The following is a 23,000-nucleotide window of genomic DNA, read 5'->3' as shown; positions in this document are numbered from 1 at the left end:
TGGTGTGTTGCAACTGTGACTCATCTGTGACCACGGAGTCACCATATTTCTTCCCGAGAAAGAGGGAGAAACAGGGGACTTCCCACCCACCCCCTACCAGTTTCAGCGGAGAAGTCAAGGTTGGGAAAATCCAACACTATTTTCTTTGCAAGATGAGTCTGCTAGTGTGAATCCAAATGATAAAGTGGTTGGTTGGGCCAGCTCAGCTGAGCAGCTGAAGGACACGCACCCTCTCTCAGTATGTCTGCCCCTTTTGCAATTTCCATCCCCTATTAATAAAGTAAGCCCTCACATCTTGAATTCTCTTGCATGACTATAGATGAGCCCCTATGAATCCTTCACTGACTTTTTGAGAGCAGAAAGTCCAAATGTATTTTATTTCCAAACACTTTTCTCTTGCTTTACTATCTCAAGAAAATATTCAAAGTTGCTTGTCCAGATTGCATTACGATCCCACAGCATTAGGGTACCCTCTGCATTTACCTCATTTACATCCAGTGGCTTTAGAATTTTGGCTTGCTTTGTCATGTAACAGGGAGGTGGGGGAAGAGGCATTATTGGAAGGCTAGGATTAAAAATGTAGAGGCTCTCCAGAGAACATCTGGAATGACTTCCTGCCAGATGCATTCTTTAGATATCAGAGAGTTTCCTTACCATGTTATCTTGAAGTCCGTTCAGCATCTGAACGTGAAAATGATCTGCATCTTACAAATGCTGCATAGAAGCCGCTTGAAATAGCATCCATGTACCAGCAGCTCCATTTAGTGACTTTTGCATGTAGAGGGGTTCATCATGTGGATCACTACAATTGTACATAGCATTTCTCTGTAAAGACTATTTATATTATTCCCTCATTCCATAACTCACAGGAAACATCCTGGTTACATGGAAGAAAACTGTAGTCTTCTAGCAATCTTGCCATATGCTTTCCTATCCTGCTTTTAAAGCTCACAGGCTGTGCAGTTTAGCAAGAAATCAAATTTGAACTCTAGGTACAGAACCCCTCTCAGAAACCTTCTTACATTTCCTTTCTTTATAACACATTAATAGCTTTGTCTGCAAACAAGAAAAGTCTAGGAATGTGGTCAGGACCTTTCCCTAACTCAGTTTATCTCTTGCCTGTTTGAGAAGACAAGGTAGTGAAATTGGGAAGCATTTGTAGAAAGGAGGACACAGTCAAATGAATCAAGCACGTCAATTGTTCCAAATGATGCATCTATTGCCCTTCTTCTTTTTCAGCAGAAGATTGAGCATAGATGTAGCTGACCCTGCACCCTAGCTTTTGGCTTTAATTCTAAAAAAGCAACTGTGTAAGTGAATGCGGTTGGCAGATGTGGCCCCACCTGTTGCAGAAGGATGGCTCTTCACTAAATGCATGTACAACCCAAATTTCAGAGAGGGGAGGAGGTGGAGAGCCATCTCTGACACAGAGACAAATGTGAATGTAACAGGGCTTGGAAATGGGGGACCTGTCTCACTGGAATGGTGTTCGTCTACTTTCAAAAGATTGTGTGGCTTCACATGGAGATGTCCAAGACTCTGCAGCCACTGAAGGGTCAAGACATTTAAATCAAAAACAAAAAAACAACCCTCTTATTTGAAAATCAAAAGGCAAATGGTGAACCTAAACAAAGCCACTCTGTAAGAATAACGACTTGCTTATGGGAAGGGGACATTCTAGCTTCCTTTGCAGAGAAAGAGCTTCTGATTGTGTAGCATCCAAATGCAGAGAGGGGCTTCCAGATGTTAAGATGGCGCAGGCTTCAGTGCTCCATTGCCTGCTATTAGAAATCGATGGTGCTCCCTTTTCTTAAAAGGAGCTGTTAATTTGCTGAAATGAAGTCTGGTCAGATACAGAGGATCATTGTCCGCCTGGAAGGTTCGTTGTTCTTGTGTGTGTGTGTTTTAAGTAAATTGTATAGAATAGTCCCACTCTGTGGGTCTCCTCCAGTTGTCTGTTTGGCTCTGGCTGTCATGGACAAAGAGCAACTTAATAAAGGCTGCCTATCTGTTTCTTAGAAGGAATGTGGCTTTTCTCCCAAAGGCATCTCAGTGATTTTATTGCTTCCTGACTACAGTTCAGTGATAACTTATCGCACTTCTCTTTCTTGCTCTCCATTGCACTGTCACCATGTCCCTCCCACTTCTTGTGATAAACAGTTTCCACTCTCCTTAGTTCCAGCTGAGAAATTCAAATATGGGGGGGGTCACGTATTTATTAATTTAGGGCACAATCCTATGCAAGTTTAGACAGAAAAAAGTCATACAGGTCCCAATATTCCCCAGCCAGCCAGGGGAATGCTAGGAGTTGTAGGACATTTTTCTGTCTAAACGTGCATAGGATTGTGCCCTTAATTTATAACCCACCTTTCTGCCAAGAAATGGCACTCAAGATGCAGCTAACAGTAAAATCCAGATTAAAAACAGAATCTTACTTCAAACATAAAATAAAAATGAATGCATTTAAAACACAGCAGTACATTGTTTTCGGGAAATTCCTCTAGAATGCTTCCTGGATTCTTGTCTTCTGTGAATTTTGCAGAAGATTTGGGAGGCCTACAGACTGATGCCTTTCCAATATGTGTAACTCAAGTCAATCATCCTTCAGAAATCCAGCTCAAACTGTGGCCATCCAGCTAGAGGGAATTTTGACCTGCCTGTCTTGGGAGCTCATTCATATGGCGGAGGCCACAGTAGATTTAACTGTGCATTAAAGCTTGTGCATCAGTTGAAGAACTTAAATGTTACAGCCATGGCATGGCATGCTGACACATGGCCCTGGTATTTCTGGTTACAGAGTCCCAAGAGAATGGCTAGAGAAGGCTCCTACCTGAGGCACTGCAGAGTTGTCTAATCAGGATGGCAAGTAGACTGGATGATGGCCAATAGCCATTTTGTATAGAGTGGCACAAAGAGCTGCATTGCACTATGCAGCGTACTAATTATAGCACCGGCCCCCATATTGTACACTCGTTGGAAGTGCTCATATCTGGAAAGAACCTCAGATAGTGGGGCTGGTGAAAGAGTAATTGGACACCCATCCAGCCTGCTTAAGGCTGCAATTCTACTTGCACATAACATTACAGTTCTGAGAAATTTGTTTCAGTTCGTTTTTGATCAGGATTTACCCAGTTTGCACTTTGCGGCCCAAACACAGACTCAGACGCAGTCTGTGGGTGAAATCCATACATTTCTGAGCTTGCATTGTGATTCACAGACTGCCCCCACAGTGTGTTCAAGGGCATGCTTACATTTGAAAGATCTGCATGAAAAAATGCATACTTTTGAAAACGCACACAACTACACGTTAATCAATGGGAGAAGAATGCATTCAAAGATGTACACACTTGATATGTACATTTGGAAAAATATGCACGAGAATACACACAGATTTTTATCCGAAAAGAAAAAAAAACAAAGCTCACAATCTGATACAGGTTTGAGCTGGAAGGAGCTTGAAGATGGAATTTGGAGAACTCTAGTTTTGCTGATTTGCACATCCCTACATACCACTGGACTCCATAGGACTTGCTTCTGATTAGACATGCATATTGCAGGGACTGCAGTGTTAAGAGTTCATCCAGGACAGAATGTGGAGTCCTGAGAATTAGTTTTTCGTTTGAAAATAAATGCAGGATTCTTTTGCTCATGGTGTTCAGGCCTCCCTTTTTTCCATAAACCATGTTGGATGTGTTGGGAATATTGCAACCTCATCTGCAACTTACTGGAAGGGGGCAGTGTTGCAGTTAGTTCGTGGGAATTTAGGCCACAGCTAGCCTTAGGATCTTTATAACCTATAATGTGTTTTCCTGTGATTTTGCTCCTCCCCCTCCCCTCTCTCTCTCTGACCTTCTCCATTCCTGGGAGCACAGGTGTTTGCTCTCTTTCCTGCCAGTGTTATAGAACACAAACAAATGAACTGAACAAACTGTGTTTGAAACTATATGTTGTACGTGCATTTTTGTGCAATAAATTGTGAGTAAACTATTTTATCTTTTCTTCACTGAAGAAGGGTGTGGTCTCCTCTTCTTTTAGCCTTGTGTGCATGTGGGACTGGTAAACGCTCATTCTGTTCTGCTTTTTGTTTTTTCTCTGCTAAACTGCCTTTCTAACAGGAGGCAGCGATACCAAATAATTCCCATCAGGATGATTCCAATAAATAACCCCCCATTACCTGTCCTGATGCCTAGATTGATGGCTGAAATGCCCACCCAGGTCACTGTTCTTTAGCACCATTCTCAGCCCTTAACTATGGCCTTTAGTCATTCTCCCCCCACCCGTGTACCCAGAAGGTGCCTCAGTCCAGTCATATTTAGCATTCTAGTTCCAAAACCTTGCACAGGGAGTGTGCAAGTATAGCTCCATCCTCACCCCTCTTAATCAGAGAAAATCCAGTCCTGATGAGGATGGGATACAGGCAGATTTAGTGAAGAGGATCCGTGGATGGCTGATAACAGCCCTTTTCTACTTTGCCCATCAGGAATGGTAATGGGTCCTTTGCTTTAACCTCTCAATAAGTAGGTATAGAGTCAGTGTGGTGCAGTGGCTTAGATGTGGCAAAGCTGGCTTGAAATCCCTACTCAGCTGTGAAGCTCCCTAGGCAGCTTGAAGCAACTGTGTTATTTCTCAGATGGACCTTCCTCGCAAAGTTATTGCAAGAGTTATACATGAACCCATATATTCTGCTGAGAGTTGCTTTGGAGGAAGCAAAGGTTACAAATATAACAAATAAATGAAAAGACACATCGCAGGTCTAAAGGGCAACTCTTATATTTTTTAAAAAAGCTTCTCTGCCTGGTGATGTTTTTGGCTTCTAGGCAAGTGGCTACTTAGAAACCTCAAAAAAAAATGAAATAAAGTAAATCTGCTCCTTGTTTCCCCACAGTCTGATACAAGAGCGGTTCTACCTGTTCTCCTATTAGTGCTGAGAAATGAGCTTCTGTCTGGAATCTAAAAATCGTGTGTTTCTTCTTTAAGAGACCCCCCCTCCCCAGCCCTGCACTCCAAAATAGTAATTGTATAGCTTGTGAAAGCTTTCAAATAAAGCCTTTTTGTAGGGTTTCTGGTGTCTCTTCTGGCCTCCTGCCCGTCTACCTGACACAATGTGTTTATGCCTTTCCTATGAGATCTTTGTCTCTTGGCCCCCTTAAAATCTTCAGTTCCCCCAGTTCATTTTGGCTGGTTGCCATTTCCCATCTTGATTCTATCCTAGATTCAGAGCGGAGTCCCTTTCTCTCTGAAGAACGTTACTTCACAACAATATTATGGAAAGTCATCTCTGTTTTATAACAAGACATCAGGTTTATATTACTGTAAAGTTATATTGTATCCTTGTGTTTTACAGTAGCCACCAGTTCCACTTCTCCACCAGTTGTATGAAGTGCTTGGCAGTGGGTCAGTTTATGGCGGGTTCTTCTTTTTTTTTAGCATTTTCTATAAGAAACTGGCTTTCTTCATGGTTGACATTCTGTTGAAACAAGATAAATCTGACAATGCCATTGTCAACAGTTAACAGTGCACTGAGAGTTCTGAGGATTTCTCTTTTTAGAACCTCCATGTGTATTTTTACAGTAGTCCTTTTAATGTTGCATGGTTAGTTTAGGGCACAGTATAAAACTCCCATCTTTTCCACAACAAAGCATCGTGCCTTTTGATTGAGTCAATAGTAACATAGCTACACAGTGAACGATAGCAACATCGTGAAATAGGAACATTATTATGCATCGGACCATTTCATTTTTATCTCTCATAACACGCTAGCTGATGCTGTCAAGGTGATGCATGCCATTTGCCAGCAAATTTGGAAAACACAAGAATGGCCAACAGATTGGAAAAAATCAACCTATATCCCCATACCAAAAAAGGGAAGCACCAAAGAATGTTCCAGCTATCGAACAGTGGCACTTATTTCACATGCCAGTAAGGTAATGCTTAAGATCTTGCAAGGTAGATTCCAGCAATTCATGGAACGAGAATTGCCAGATGTACAAGCTGGGTTTCGGAAAGGCAGAGGAACTAGAGACCAAATTGCCAATATCCGCTGGATAATGGAGAAAGCCAGGGAGTTTCAGAAAAACATCTATTTCTGTTTTATTGACTATTCTAAAGCCTTTGACTGTGTGGATCATAATAAATTGTGGCAAGTTCTTGGTGGTATGGGAATACCAAGTCATCTTGTCTGCCTCCTGAGGAATCTGTATAACGACCAAGTAGCAACGGTAAGAACAACGGACTGGTTTAAGATTGGGAAAGGAGTACGGCAGGGTTGTATACTCTCACCCTACCTATTCAACCTGTACGCAGAACACATCATGCAACGTGCTGGGCTTGTTGAATCCAAGGCTGGAGTTAAAATCGCTGGAAGAAACATTAACAATCTCAGATATGCAGATGATACCACTTTGATGGCTGAAAGCGAGGAGGAGCGGAGGAGCCTCATGACGAAGGTGAAAGAAGAAAGTGCAGAAGCTGGGTTGCAGTTAAACCTCAGAAAAACCAAGATTATGGCAACCAGCTTGATTGATAACTGGCAAATAGAGGGAGAAAACGTGGAGGCAGTGACAGACTTTGTCTTTCTAGGCACAAAGATTACTGCAGACGCTGACTGCAGCCATGAAATCAGAAGACGTTTACTTCTTGGAAGGAGAGCAATGACAAATCTTGATAAAATAGTTAAGAGCAGAGATATCACACTGACAACAAAGGTCCGCATAGTTAAAGCAATGGTATTCCCCGTAGTAACCTATGGCTGCGAGAGCTGGACCATAAGGAAGGCTGAGCAAAGGAAGATCGATGCTTTTGAACTGTGGTGCTGCAGGAAAATTCTGAGAGTGCCTTGGACTGCAAGAAGATCAAACCACTCCATACTCCAGGACAGAAAGCCAGACTGCTCACTTGAGGGAAGGATCTTAAAGGCAAAACTGAAGTACTTCGGCCACATCATGAGAAGACAGGATACCCTGGAGAAGATGCTGATGCTAGGGAAAGTGGAAGGCAAAAGGAAGAGGGGCCGACCAAGGGCCAGATGGATGGATGATATTCTGGAGGTGACAGACTCGACCTTGGGGGAGCTGGGGGTGGCGACGGCCGACAGGAAGCTCTGGCGTGGGCTGGTCCATGAAGTCACGAAGAGTCGGAAGCGACTGACCGAATAAACAACAACAAACACGCTAGCTTCCTCATGGGCGACTCCGCCTATGAGCCAAGAGCACCTCCAGAGGCAGGATTTTCCTCAAGACTGCAGCAGGGGAGGAAAAGGTTAAATACCCCACCACCCACACACCCACCTGCTGTGATTCCCATAATTATCAGCCCCACCCCAGCTAACACTATCTGTGTTTTTTTAAAAACCTGCATATTTCATGCAAAGATACATTTAACTTCATGTCTAGTTTGGTTCAACTTTCTAACTCCTTGTACTGAAAATATGTCTATGAATAAAACAGTGGTAGCCATGTTGTTACTTGAGGGGGGAAACAATAAAAAATCCAGAGTTAGGAATTACCTTTATTAGGACCAACCAAAAATAATTTATGTTCTTAAGTGTGCAAGCTTTTGAATTTTGCACAACTCCTCATCAGGCTAGCGGGTACAAAAATTAGTAGTAAATTACTAGTAAAGCCCCCAAACAAATTTGGCCAGATGTTGCAGTCACAACGTACACAGTTTTAGACCCAGTCTCAAAATGGAGATTTGCAGATTGAATGAAGTAGTCATGCGTAGGTGAAGCAGGTATCAGAATAGGTGATGCGCTAGGTTAAGAAAAAAAAGTTAATTAAAGCCAAATTGTGAACTAAAATCAATCTCTGGCTTTACTAAGTTGCAGGGTTAAGATGCAACTTGTGCATCATAACCCTGCCATCAGAGGCAAACCTCTGATGTGCCCACATCTGATCATGCTAGAAAGCCACAGCTGTCCAGCATCCCAAAATATCATCTTAATATTTGACTGTCACGTTTCTCTGTAATTCTGCTCTATGCCAATTCAGAAGCCTGTGAGTTTTGCCCAAGGCAAGAGGAAGATCTGTGTTAGCAGCTGGCCTGTTATGTTTTCAGAAATGGAGAGCGGCCATTGCTTCTGTCCTCTAGAATGCATTGCTAGGTGCAGTATGATACCTGTTACACCCACCAGTTTCGGTTGGTCTTAATAAAGGTATTACCCAACTATGTCTATGAATAGAATAGCATAGCATAGCTGGGCTGGGAATGACCTGAAGATTGTTTAGTCTAAGGGCAGACAACCAGATACCCTCCAGTTGTTTTGGATTACCATTCCCAATCCCTAACCATTGGCTATGCTGGCTGGGACTTATGAGAGTTGTAGTCCAAAACCAGAGAACACCAAGTTGCCTACCCCTAGCTTAGTCCAATCTCTGGCCAGGATCTTCTGTACTTGAACCTGTACACATTTAGCCACCATCATACATTTTAGAGCGGGTGGGGAACCAATGGCTCTCCAGATGCTTCTGGACTACAACTACCATCATCCCTGCCCATTGGCCATGCTGACTGGGGCTCATGAGAGTTGATGTCCAACAACATGTGCAAGACCACAGATATCCCACCCCTGTGTTAGAATATTTGTCATAAGCAGGAACAAGGAAGAGATACCATAACAAAGGAGACTGGAATACAAGAAATAAGCTTAATCATGCAAGTTTGTCCTAAGCTGTACTGGGAGGGAAAATCACAAAACTGTCAGGGAAACTGTAAGTGACACTTCTGCATCTTAACCCTGCAGCTTGTGCATCTTAACCCTGCCATCAGAGGCAAACCCCTGATGTGTCTGCCTCTGATTATGCAAGGAAGCCACAGCTGTCCAACATCCCAAAATATCATCTTAATATTACCATAGCCATTGCTGTACAAGTGTATTTGGGCTATATATTGTGTCCCCAGTAAATGTGTCTAGAAAGAGAAACATTGTATAAATGTTTCCCAATGGAAGCAGCAACTCTGGTCTAGTTTGTGATTATCTACAGTCAGGGCCAGAAATATTGGAACAAGGATAACTGTTTGGGCAGTTGGCCTCTGTACACCACCACATTGAAGTTGAAAGGAAACACACCCAGATGGGAGTGAAGTCAGGACTTTCAGCTGTAATTCAAGGGGTGTGACAAAAGTGGGGCACTAACCATTCAGGACGTACAGCCAGTGGCATACACACACACCCATCGTTGGTGGCTCATAAGTAGTGGAACAAACCAACATCATTTCAAACTTAAGGATTGCCTTTAATACCTGGATGAAAATCCTTTGCAGTCAATGACTGCTTGAAGTCTGGAACCCATGGACATGACCAAATGCTGAGTTTCCTCCCTCGAGTTGCTTTGACAGGCCTTTACTGCAGCTGCCTTCAGCTGCTGCTTGTTTGTGGGTCTTTCTGCCTTCAGTCTTGTCTTCCATGAGTGAAAAGCATGCTCTATTGGGTTGAGATCAGGTGACTGACTTGGCCATTGAAGAACACCCCACTTCTTTGCCTGGAGAAACTCTTGGGTAGCTTTTGCTGTATGTTTTGGGTCATTATCCATCTGCAATATGAAGCAGCGTCCTATCAGTTTGGCAGCACTCGGCTGAATCTGAGCAGAAAGTATAGCCCTATACACTTCAGAATTCATCCTGCTGCTTTGATCAGCAGTCAGGTCATCCATAAACACCAGTGACCCAGCTCCATTGGCAGCCATGCATGCCCATGCCATAACACTGCCTCCAACATGGTTGACAGATGTTGTGGTATGCTTTGGATCATGAGCTGTTCCTTTCCTTCTCCATACTTTTCTCTTCCCATCATTCTGGTACAAGTTCATCTTGGTTTCATCAGTCCAAAGAATCTTATTCCAGAACTGGGCAGGCTTTTTTAGGTGTTTGCTGGCAAAGGCTAATCTGGCCTTTTGGTTCTTGAGCGTTACCAGTGGTTTGCACCTTGTTGTGAAGCCTCTGTATTTACATTCATCAAGCCATCTCTTGACTGTAGATGTTGACAATGACGTGCCTACTTCCTCAAGAGCATTCCTGACCTGGCTAGATGTTGTAAAAGGGTTCCTCTTCACCATGAGCAGCTTTCTGCGGTCATCTACTTGAGTTGTTTTCCATGGTCTTCCAGGCCTTTTGCTGTTGCTGAGCTTGCCAGTTAATTCCTTCTTTTTCAGGATGTTCCAAACTGTTGTGCTGGCCACTCCCAATGTTTTTGCTATCTCTCTGATGGGTTTATGTTGTTTCCTAAGCCTAATGATGGCCTCCTTCATTCGCATGGACACCTCTTTGGACCTCATGTTGGGAGTTGCAGTGAACAGCTTCCAAATGCAAATGTAACACTCAGAATCACCTCCAGGCCTTTTATCTGCTTGATTGGTCATGGGGTACCCAGGAAACAGGCCACACCTGGCCATGCAGCTGCTTGTTAGCCATTTGTTCCATTACTTATGAGCCACCAATGATGGGTGTGTGTGTATGCTACTGGCTGTCCCTCCTGAATAGCTAGTGCCCCACTTTTGTCAAACCCCTTGAATTACAGCTGAAAGTCCTGACTTCACTCCCATCTGGGTGTGTTTCCTTTCAACTTCAATGTGGTGGTGTACAGAGGCCAACTGCCCAAACAGTTATCCTTGTCCCAATATTTCTGGCCCTGACTGTATGTGTCTCTTGTTTAGTACTATAATTCATGAATTTCATTGATTTTTTTAAAGGCGGGGTTCCCTCCCAACTCTACAATTCATAACTGACTTATGGAATTCACTGCCACTTGCTCAGATGCCTTTAAAAAGGCATTTGACAAATTTATGAAAAATACATGTATTGGCAATTATAACAAAAAAGAACTTCTGTATTCAGAGACAGGATACATCTGACTATGATGATTTGGCTGGCTACTTTTGGAAACAGAATGCTAGACCAATGTAGACCTTTAGTCTGATCCAGCAGATTTCTTATTTACACTCTGAACTTAAATGTATGCTTTCCCCACCACCGAGCATTGACTACCCCGTATTCTAATCTACTATTCATAAGAACCTAGGCTTCTTAAATGCATTGCAGGGTATATCTCATCCACCTGCCTTTTGCCTTCCTCTGCAGGAATCTACATCCTGATTGCTGTTGGAGCAGTGATGATGTTCGTGGGTTTCCTGGGATGCTATGGTGCTATCCAGGAGTCACAGTGCCTTCTGGGAACAGTAAGAGACCTGTTTTATTTTTCATGTTAACATTTTCCAAGCATTTCGCCTTACGATCTTCATAGATCAAAAGGGTACTTGACAGTAGAAAAGAGTTGATGTTCACATGGGTCACAGATGCCACTGAAAGCGTAGTCATCTCTGCAGTTTAAGAGTAGTTTTGGTCCCCTTTAGCTCATTTCATATTGTTTATTATTTGTCCATAGCACAAAGGCCTTTACAAATACAAATTACAATACAGCTATATATAACATAAGCCCAAAGCGAAAACATCAAATACTGAATACCTAAAAGCAGAATTGGGGGGGGGGGGGGTACAAAAAAACAGAAAATAAGAAAGTAAAAATGCTAAGATCGGGCCACAATAAAACAGAATAACCATACAAACATTAAAACAAATAAGTTCATTAAAAACTGGCACTGAGAATAAAAAAAACCCAGTGTTATATAACAGAAGTATACCCAATGAACAAACTGGACAAGCTTATGCAGCTTTAGGTTATAATAAATTATCTCCTTGGCAATTCACAGCAGATGTCATTAAAAGGTTATGACAGATTTTTTGAGCTGCTACTGCAAAAGATGCGACCCTCATTGTAATACATTTGTTATCGTCTGCCAGTAGATCACATCTGATTTCCACAGGAGACCTAGCAGCTCTACTTTTCAGAAAGTGCCCCCAAAAGCAGGTCCTGGGTTCCTCATACAAGGGGCAATGAAGGCGATAATGTACTATAACCTCAACTTTGCCAGAGCCACAAACAGAAGTCCACTGAGCCAAAGGGATCCCATTGTACTCCCCATCCAAATAAGCATTTGGCATGGTTTGAAAATGAAGGGCTATAAAAGCCTTTCTGAGAACTACAAAAGTTAAATCCTGGAAATACTGTTGAAAATATTGTCCTCTCTTGAAAAAAATGAATCATGATGAGAAGGCTGGTGTTGGCTAGCCAGAATAGTTTCATGGCAATCTGCTTTGAAAATTCTGTCTTTAATGCTCTGCTTATCCAAGTTAGTTAGGGAATTGCGGGGATCCTGAAAATAGGCCTGAGACAGCACTAGCGAACACTGGGCCTAACCACCCTTGTCAGTTTGCTCAAGAAAGCTTTGTTTTGCCAAATTTCCATCAGTGGAGCTCAGTAGTAGGGGTGTACAAACCCCACTCACCCATCCAGTCTGGGGCATCTGCTGGGGGAGGGGAGGCGATCCGTCCCTCCCCCTGGAATCCTTCCTGGCCGGCTCCACTCCGCGGCAAGTCTGCGGAGCCGCTGGGTGGGCCCGTCCACAGCTGGACGTCTGGCCACTGCCACGCAAATGGCGTCCATTTGCGTCCCTGCCCTTGGCCGTGATAGGCTACGTAAATACTTACATAGCCTATTACGGCCAAGAGCAGGGACGCAAATGGCATAGTGGATGCCATTTGCGTCCCTGCCCTTGGCCTTGATAGGCTATGTAAATATTTACGTAGCCAATCACGAAAAGAGCAGGGACGCAAATGGCATCTGCTACACTATTTGTGTCCCTGCTCTTGGCCGTGATAGGCTACATAAATATTTACGTAGCCTATCACAGCCAAGGGCAGGGACGCAAATGGTGTCCGCTTCGACGGACACCATTTGCATCTACAGCCCGGCAGTGGATGGCTGCGGACAGCAGCAGATGGACCCGGACGGACGGCGCCAGGTAGGTCCATCCCTACCGGACTTCGCGGGGTGGCGGGGGGGGGGAGCAATCCGTTCCGCCATGGACTCATTGGAGTCCGTGGCAGATTTCTCCGCCATCCCTGCTCAGTAGTCTTTTGCTGTGAAGGATGAGGGCTTTGTCTATTCTTGCTTTGGTAGACATAATCCCAGCTTCCAATGTTAGCAGGGAAGAAGGGACACCCGGAGGGAGTGCCAGCAGCTCTCTCAGGAATTTATTTTGAATGGACTCAGCGGCTGGGGCATGACCCTGACCCCATATCTCCGCACCGTACAGAAGTTGGGGAAGCACTTTAGCTAAGTATATTTCCAAGGCTGGGCCCACCAGAGAACCACCACTGCGCCATCAGAAAGACAAGTTTGTTCTAGCAGTCCTCCAGGTGGCAAGCTTTACTGCCTCTATGTGGAGTTTCCAGCTGCCATTTGAGGAAAATTGTACCCCCAGATATTTGAAGCTGGAACATTGCTTGATTGCATGCTCATCAAGGTGCCATTTACATGTTCCCCTTAGCTAGTAATTTGTGTTTCGGAGGAATGGGAAAAGAGAATAAAATTACAGAACACATCTGTAACGTATTTGGTCCCAGTTTATACTAAAGAATTGTGTGATTCCCATGTAAAGACTATGGGTGATAAACACAGTGCCACTGTGTTCCTTATTCAGGAGGGAGTAGCCAAGTATGTATAATTGCGGGGGGTATCTCTAGGGGAGATCTTTAATTTTCACCCCGGAGTGTCTTGACAGAATCTGGGGTGGTCATTTTCTTGTGGACTCAGTAATCCAGATTAAGAATGTGTAAGAAGCCTATAGAAGAACATGGAAGGCTGGCTGGCTTCATTCATTCAGATTTTTTCCCCAAAGGAGAGAAAAGGCAATTTAAAAACCTCTAAAACTGCAAAAATTGGATACCAGACAACATCAAACCCCGTTCACATGTCCATCTGAATGTGTGAGGGCTTAAACTGGGAGGGGGCCAGGGGAGCACATGCTGGCCCCATCCCCTGCTTCCCTGTGCATGCCAGCCCCCGGCCCCTTCAGTCCGCAACCTTCCCATGTTGAATGGCATGATCTGAAGGGGTGTTTGACCTGCAGTTGGCAACTCTGATAGAGCAAGGTTCCCAGTCACTCAGAGTTTTCCTTGAGTTCAGTGGAATGTGAGTAAAGACCCTCTTCACATCTCCCTGCTCAATGTGGGAAGGTCAAGGAGGGAAGGGAAGGGGTTGGTGCACATGTGGAGGGGGGGCGGGGCCAGCACAGCCCGACCCCCCTATCCAGTCTAAGCTCTCACATCCCTGTGTATTTTGCCATGGACACCTGGAGTAGCTTCACCCTTTGTGTTCAAAGACAGTACTCCAGTGTTTGGGGCATCACAGCTGAGGTCCTGCTAGACCATAAAACCCCTCATCTTCCTTCCTTCCTTCCTTCCTTCCTTCCTTCCTTCCTTCCTTCCTTCCTTCTTTCTTTCTTAGGCCACCCTCCCTTTCTGACCCATGGAAGTCCCTCTTCAAGATCCACTTCTTCAGCAAAGTTAATCCTGAAGCACCTTAGTTTCAGGTGCTTTTCTAGTTCTTCTACTGTCATCCAGGGCCTTTTCAGACCATAAACATGCAGTTGTTGTTACCCTTTTGTTGCGCAGAGTTTAGATCAGCCTTACTCCAGCCTGGTGCCCTTCAGATGTGTTGAATTGCAACTCTCATCATTCCCAGCCAGTATGGCCATTGGCTGGGAATGATGGGAGTGGCAATCCACCATATCTGGAGGGCACCAGGCTGGGGAAAGGCTGATCTAGATGTTGCCTTCTCCCAAGACTGTTTCTGTTTTAGCAGTAGTGCATTGTCCCAGCACTGGAAGGCAGTCACTGAGATCAAGGATTGCACAGTGCTCTCCCCCTCTTCCCAGGTACACCCTTTGTGACCCCAAACAGAGCTTCTGCTTGTGCACTGTGCCTCTGCCTTCCTTTTATCCCCCCCCCGAAGGCCCCCCTGCCACATCCTACACTCTTCTGGAGGGGGTGCCATGCCTACCCTCAGGATCAGCTGTTGGCGAGGCACAGGGAGCTGCAGTGGTGAGGAGAGGGCAGGAAAGCCTCTTGTGTGAGTATCATTCTGCTCACACAAGCCTGGGTTCAAGACAGTATATTCTAGGTTGGATCCAGATTTCATCGTACGTACAGTATCGATGAAATCCAGCGGGACTTAGAATCATAGAATCATAGAATAGTAGGGTTGGAAGGGGCCTACAAGGCCATCGAGTCCAACCCCCTGCTCAATGCAGGAATCCAAGTCAGAGCATCCCTGACAAATGGCTGTCCAGCCTCGTCTTGAAGGCCTCCAGTGTGGGAGAGCCCACCACCTCCCCAGGTAATTGGTTCCATTGCCGTATTGCTCTGACACTCAGGAAGTTTTTCCTGATGTTCAGCCGGAATCTGGCTTCCTGTAACTTGAGCCCATTATTCCGTGTCCTGCACTCTGGGATGATCAAGAAGAGATCCTGGCCTTCTTCTCTGTGACAACCTTTCAAGTACTTGAAGAGTGCTATCATATCTCCCCTCAGTCTTCTCTTCTCAAGGCTAAACATGCCCAGTTCTTTCAGTCTCTCTTCATAGGGCTTTGTTTCCAGTCCCCTGATCATCTTTGTTGCCCTCCTTTGAACCCTCTCCAGCTTGTCTGCATCCTTCTTAAAGTGTGGTGCCCAGAACTGGACACAGTACTCCAGATACGGCCTAACCAGTGCTGAGTAGAGGGGAACTAGTACTTCCCGGGATTTGGAAGCGATGCTTCTATGAATGCAGCCCAAAATAGCATTTGCCTTTTTTGCAGCCACATCACATTGTTGGCTCATATTCAGCTTGTGATCGACGACAATTCCAAGATCCTTCTCGCTCGTAGTGTGGTTGAGCCACGTATCCCCCATCTTGTAACTGTGCATTTGGTTTCTTTTTCCTAGGTGCAGAACTTGGCATTTGTCCCTATTAAATGCCATTCTGTTGTTTTCTGCCCAGCACTCCAGTCTATCCAGATCACTTTGAATTTTGTTTCTGTCTTCCAAAGTATTAGCTATCCCTCCCAATTTCGTGTCATCTGCAAATTTGATCAGCATTCCCTGCACCTCCTCCTCCAAGTCATTAATAAAAATGTTGAAGAGCACTGGGCCCAGGACTGAGCCCTGCGGTACCCCACTCGTTACCTCTCCCCAGCTTGAGAAGGTCCCATTGAGAAGCACTCTTTGAGTCCGATTCTGTAGCCAACTGTGGATCCACATGATCGTTGTTTCATCTAGCCCACTTCGAGCAAGTTTGCTCATCAGGATATCATGGGGCACTTTGTCGAAAGCTTTGCTGAAGTCGAGGTATATGATGTCTACAGCATTCCCACGGTCTACAAGGGAGGTGACTTGATCAAAAAATGAGATCAGATTTGTCTGGCAGGACTTGTTTTTGACAAATCCATGTTGGCTTCGAGTAATCACGGCATTGTTGTCAAGGTGCTTCCAGATGGATTGCTTTATGATCTGCTCCAGAATTTTCCCAGGGATTGATGTTAGACTGACTGGTCTGTAGTTCCCAGGTTCCTCCTTTTTACCCTTTTTGAAGACAGGGACAACGTTAGCCCTCCTCCAGTCATCTGGCACTTCCCCGGTCCTCCATGATTTCTCAAAGAGAATAGACAGCGGTTCTGAGAGTTCTTCTGCCAGTTCCTTTATGACTCTAGGATGCAGTTCATCTGGCCCTGGAGATTTGAACTCATTCAAAGTAATGAGGTGTTCCTTGACCAATTGCCTGTCGATCTCAAGCTGCAATCCTGCCCCTTCAGCCTGTACTTCGCCTTTGCCAGGGGGGTCATAGACCCTCTTTTGGGAGAAGACTGAGCCAAAGTAGGAATTGAGCACCTCTGCCTTTTCTTTGTCATCTGTTATCATTTTGCCATCCTTATTTAATAGCTGAACAACCATTTCTTTCCTCTGCCTTTTACTATGCACGTAGCTGAAGAAAGCCTTTTTGTTGTTTTTAGCATCCCTCGCTAACCTCACCTCGTTCTCCGCTTTAGCCTTCCTGACGCCATCCCTGCAATTCTGTGCTACCTGCCTGTACTCTTCCTTTGTTACTTGGCCTTCTTTCCACTTCCTATATGTGTCCTTTTTTGTTTTCAGGTCATCCCTAAGCTTTTTGTGAAGCCACATTGGCTTCTTCTGTTGTCTTCCACCTTTTCTTCTTGTTGGAATTGTTTGTGATTGTGCCTTGAGAATTTCCTTTTTTAAAAGTTCCCACCCATCTTGGACTCCTTTTCTCGCTAGCATTGTTTGCCATGGGACCTTACTGATCATTGTTCTGAGTTTATTAAAATCAGCTTTCCTAAAATCCAGGGTACGCGTTTGAGTACACTCGGCTTTTGCTTCCCTTAGAACCAAGAACTCAAGTACAACATGGTCGCTTTCCCCCAGAGTTCCTGTAACTGCTACTTTATCCACTAAGTCATCTCTGTTGGTTAGGATCAAGTCAAGGATAGCCGATCCTCTAGTTCCTTCCTCTACTTTCTGTAGGAGGAAGTTATCCGCCACACAAGTCAGGAATTTCCTGGAGGGGCCATGTTTTGCAGAATTTGTCTCCCAACAAATATCGGGGAAATTGAAGTCCCCCATTACTACTACATCATGCTTCCTTAAAACATTGGCTATTTGCTTTTCAAAAGTTTCATCCTTGGCTTCTCCTTGATTGGGTGGCCGGTAGTAGACTCCGACCACCAGGTTCCTTTTATTCTTTGCTCCATTTATTTCAACCCAGATGCTCTCGATGGGGCTACCAAGCTCCTCCTCCTGTATTTCTGTGCAGAGATATGTATTTTTCACATACAGTGCAACCCCGCCTCCCTTTCTGTTCCTCCTGTTCTTTTTGAACAAGTTATATCCTTCAACTGCTGTATTCCAGTCATGAGAGTCATCCCACCAAGTCTCAGTTATACCTATCAAGTCATAATTTCCCTCCTTTATTAAGAGTTCAAGTTCGTTCTGTTTGTTTCCCATACTCTGGGCATTAGTATATAGACATCGAAGACCATGTGCTTCATAGTCTGGCTTTCTACCTACATGTGTCTGAAGACTATTATTGGGCGCTATCAGCGCTGTTCTCTCCATTGCAGTGCATGCGCCTACGTCCATTGTTACCCCCAACATTACATCTCCCTTCCCCGTAGGATTCAGTTTAAAGCCCTCCTGATGAAGTTCTTCATGCTGTGGCCAAACACATTCTTCCCAGCCTTTGTGAGGTGCAACCCATCCCTAGCCAACAGCCCATCTTCCAGGAAGTATAGCCCGTGGTCCCAGAATCCAAATCTCTCTCGTCGGCACCACCTTCGTAGCCAGTCATTCACCCGGAGTATTTTTCGTTCCCTTTCTATCCCTCTTCTAACTACTGGAAGGATGGATGAGAAAACTATCTGGGCCCCAAAGTTCTTGAGTTTCCTTCCCAAAGCTTCAAAGTCTGACGTGATCTCTTCGTAGCTCCGCTTGGCGGTATCATTTGTTCCCACATGGATGAGAAGAGAGGGATACCTGTCAGTGGGCTTTATGAGTGCAGGCAACCTTTCAGTCACGTCTCTAATCTGTCCTCCCGGGAGACAACATATCTGGCGAGTCCACGAGTCTTCGCGACATACTTAGGTCTCGATCCCACGCAGCAAGGAGTCTCCCACTACTACCACTCTTCCCTTCTTCTTCTTGTAGGCCTGGGTTTCATCGCCTCTGTTTGACTGACCTTTAGCCTCTTGCTCACTCTCATGCAGGTTCCCCTGTGATTCTTCCTCTGCAGGCTGTCCTCCAGTCTCATCTGCAAGTACCTGGAATCGGTTCCACAGCTCCACCGCTTCCACTGGTGCAGAGTGGCGTCTAGTTCTTCTTCTCCTAACTGTCACCGTTTTCCAAGGAGTATCCTCTACTCCATTTTTCTTCTCCTCAGCATTTCCCACTTCTGCCTCATCTTGCTGTTGCTCTTCAAGCTTCTGGTCTGCCCTTTGCTGCTGTAGTTCCCCCATTCTGTCCAAGAACTCTTCGTGTTCTCTTATTCCCCGGAGGGTCTACAGTCGCCGCTCCAGTCCACTTACTTTTTCCTCCAGCAGCGTGATCAACTTGCACTTGTTGCAGGTGTAGGCCATGTTGTTCTCAGGCAAGAAAACAAACATGGCACACACCTTGCAGGTCACCACCACTGGAGAGTCTTGTCCTTCCATAGCCCCGTTTCCCTTTTTGTGTCTAGCTTTGTGATTGTTCTAGACTAGCCTGTGCCTGCTCCTCTACTCAGTAGAGGTTAAAAGCAGAGTCCCACTGGTGTGGAAGTGTGTGTTACAAGACAAATAAATGGGAAAAAGTTAGTAAAAAAAAAAAAAAATGTTAGGGGCCTCCCCCTTGACCTCCCCTGCCGAACTCCCCTGGCCAACTCCTGTTTGCTCCCCCTGTTCGCTCACTCTGTTAGCTCGCTCTCTGGGAGCTTGCCTGCTTCTGTAGTCCCTGGACCAGCTGGAGCAGCTTGCTCTGCTCTGCTCTGCTCAGCTGGGAGGCAGGAAACAGACTGAAGCTTCCCGCCCAGTCAGCTGCTGGGAGTACTCAGGCCACACCCCTCCAATTCAGTTGGAGCTCTCAGAAGCTCCTGGTGAGCTCACAGCCAGTCAGAAGGATAAAGGGCAGCGCCCTGGGCTTCCTGCAACCCACTTACCTCTTAGCCTCTGTCTCCTTTGTCTCTTCAACCACTGCAACTCCCCACTGCAACTAACTTAAGTTAGTTGTCATGACTAACTTAAGTCCCTTTGATTTCAGTGGGTCTACTCTTAAGTATGACTAAATCTGAATCCAACCCCCTGTATCTGGGGGAAACCCAATTCCATCCCTAGATAACACATTCACTGTTGTTTGTGATTGCTGTGTTGAAATGTGGCTGTGCCAATTTCTAATGTAACCTTTTGGCTATTGTCTGTGATGTGAATGGTAATGAACAATGCAAAGTCCCAGCGCCGCACCGTTTTCTTACTTATTGTTTCGTTTCAGAAAAGCTATAAAGGCCAAATACTTTGCTACTTTACCACTCTACCCTAGGAATGCACATCTGTTTTTTGGTTTTTTTAAATGTGTCAAGGCTACTGCTATCCTAGTTCCATGGCAGTGCTTTTTCTTTTCTTGAACCTCTTGCTTTTATTTAGTTCGTCGAAGGCTGTGTGCCCCCACTTGCCCAATGCACAGTGCATCCTTACCCTGAATGTTTGTTATTAAAGAGATGTCCAAAAACAGGAGAGAAGATATTCTCTTCTCTCTTTTTTTGGAATATATTTTTATTTATTTTGAGAGAAGATATTCTCAAGTGCCAGAAAACGCTTTAATAATCCCAACACTTTTCGGAAAGATATTTCCTTCCTTGGGGGCCACTCGTCTTTCTCTACATATATTTTGAAAAATCTTACTGATGCATCCTCTCTTTTCAAACAGAAAGTGTTGGGCTTATTAAAGCATTTTCAGCCACTTGAGAATATCTTCTCTCCTGTTTTTTTTACATAATTTGTGCCTTCCTCTCTTGTTTTTTAAATTAAAGACAGCCAAATTGCTACCACTCGTTGCATAAACACTCTACTCTGCCCTGGAAATTCTACGCCACCACCACCCAGACTATTTCACGTGGACTGAATATCACCTTTGAACAGAGACTTGAGGGACCATCACACCAAAATTATAATACAATTTAGAGAATGCATGTGATCATTCCTGGCTCTCCCTTACACAGTTGCCACTATGGAAGTGTGTCAGTCCTGAATGTCTCTCTTATTCTTGCCCTGTCTGTTGTAAGTCTCTGGGAGGGACTATGCTATTTTTATATTATGTAGATTAAATTTCCATTGGCACTTAAGCAAATGTTCAGTAGCAGTTCATTGTGGCGGAACCTTGAGCATTGGAGACAAAAGAACGAGGGCATTTTGGGAAGTAATGGCATTTTGCTGTCACTTTTGGAAAATACATTCGCATATAGCGTCAGCATATTTAGAGGGGGAGAACGAATGACTTGATGTATGGCCTTTCTTCAAAGCTCCTCAGCCGCATCAGAGTGTTAGGAAGAAGTACCACCTTCTGGGGTTGTGATCTGATGGCAAGAAGTGTTGTTATACTCCTGTTTGCCACAGTCTTCCTACTCACTATGTGTACTGTCTGACAGCAGCCTCTAATGGACACCCTGAGAAGCAGGATATATCCTTTGTGTATTGAGCGCTATGGGGATGTGTAGTCCACATTTGTTTGTGGTTTTTCAAAGACACCGCTCTTGTCTGAAGAGTAGTGTTGCGGCTCCATTCATGAAATTACTGACTGAGCCTTTTGAACCCAATGCTATTTATCCTCCATGTTGTGATATGTATGCATCCTTGCACCCTTGCACTAATGCCCTTCTGTATTACCTGGTAGTTCTGCCACTTTTCTTATCTGATCTGTGTTTTATTCACAGTTTTTCACATGCCTCGTAATCTTGTTTGCTTGTGAAGTGGCTGCTGGAATCTGGGGGTTTGTTAATAAGGATCAGGTAAGAGGTTCATTATGACAATTTGTTATGTATATTTAGATAGAACTTTACAACACAGCTGAGAGTCCCATGCTTCAAGGCTAATATGTTTATTGTGGCCTAAGTTTCATAGGTCAAAGCCTATTAAGTTCACAGAGTGACTTTATTTTCCCCTCTCAAAACCTCCTGGGTAAGTAGATTGGGCTGAATGCCAAACAAAACATTTATGAAGACAAAGTGCTGCTACTGCTTTGTATTCATTTATTTGTTTCTCCTTATGTCTAATATAAACAATTTGAAGTGACTGCTTGCTAAACATCTCCCTGCCTTCTGCCAGCCAATGATGTGAGGCAGCTGTTGAAGAGCAGGCAAATGTGCTATAGGCAAGAGGCAGGCTCTCCACACCCCTAAACACTTTGAACAAACTAAGTCATACTGTTCAGATTAGAGCATTTTACAGCCAAACAGGGTTGCAAACACTCGATCCCGAGACAGCAGCTGTCTTTAGTGAATCATGGATGCCTGATTGGAGACAAGAGCTTTTCCTTTCCTGAGGAGACAGGGCATGCCCTGGGGAAGAAGCTGGTGGGTCAGAGAGGAACTCCTCCCCATAGGGCAGATATGGCCCATGGGCTCAAGGTTCCCCATGTCTGGACTACAGTGTTCTCCAAATGTCTTGAAGCTAGTATGATAATAGTGCTGCCTGTAGTGACCCACAGTCATTTTCCCATCCTATTCTGGTCTGTCATCAAAGCACTGATGCATTTATAGTGCATAAAAAACTTGTTTGACCCAAAACCTTAGTGGGCTAGAAAACAAACATGTGTGTGCCTTTTTTGAGCAATGACAGCCCTGTGATATTTTCTTGTATTATCTGTGCATAGCCTTAAGTAAAACAAATACTTATGTAACTGAAGACTGGAGTTCACAGAAACTTGGGAGATTTTTTTTAATTCTTCTGGATAACTATAATGTTGTGGTAAAAGGAATAATGCCGTTTCCTTGGGAGCATTAACATGGAGTTCAGGGGTATAGAAAAGTATACATGTGTAGGTTGCTGTAATGTCTAGACTTGAAAGGGATGATGAAAATATGGGGAGAAGAAGAGCCGGAAAGTTCTGCAAATAAAAGGCTGATTTGGTTGCCTCATAAGGTAGATTAACAAGTGGCTTTAACTGCAGTAAATAAATGCCCTTGCAAGGAAAAAGAAGTAGGCAAAGGAAGGGGTTATTAAATCAAGAGAAGGTAAGCATTATAGCAATGAATGCTTAGAAATAAAGGACATTGGGTTTCTTTTAATTTGTGAGAGCAATTATCTTTTGGGAGAGACTGCCAATGAGATGGTGGATTCTCTGTTCCTTGCAGTCTTTGCATCAAAGACTGTGTGATGTTTTCCTGAGACATGTTTAGACATGCACACCCATTACAGTCCTGGACCTCTGAGTAGACGACCTTTTACAATGTCACTTACTCTGTTTTTATATCACTTTTCCCACATGTTTGGGTCACTGTGGCCTCAGATATTATCCACCCAATCACTCCCAGACATATATACACTCACAAAATAGGTGGTGGCAATATTCATCCAGTGAATCACAGGCACA

General features: G+C 44.5%; 1 protein-coding gene across 1 annotated transcript in view; it reads left to right on the top strand.

Annotated features, from left to right (window-relative positions):
• CD81 (CD81 molecule) overlaps window positions 1-23,000 on the top strand; it is a 94,212-nt gene that overhangs the window by 59,446 nt on the left and 11,766 nt on the right. The window contains exons 3-4 of the mRNA XM_084855864.1: window positions 11,074-11,171; window positions 21,343-21,417. Coding sequence (XP_084711990.1) covers window positions 11,074-11,171; window positions 21,343-21,417 — 173 coding nt within the window. The remainder of the gene's footprint in view (window positions 1-11,073; window positions 11,172-21,342; window positions 21,418-23,000) is intronic.

Source organism: Heloderma suspectum, chromosome 1 (assembly GCF_057233095.1).
Source record: "Heloderma suspectum isolate Gila_16-S chromosome 1, 16-S_ref, whole genome shotgun sequence".
NCBI lineage: Eukaryota > Metazoa > Chordata > Lepidosauria > Squamata > Helodermatidae > Heloderma > Heloderma suspectum.
This window is presented reverse-complemented; position numbering and strand designations above follow the sequence as displayed.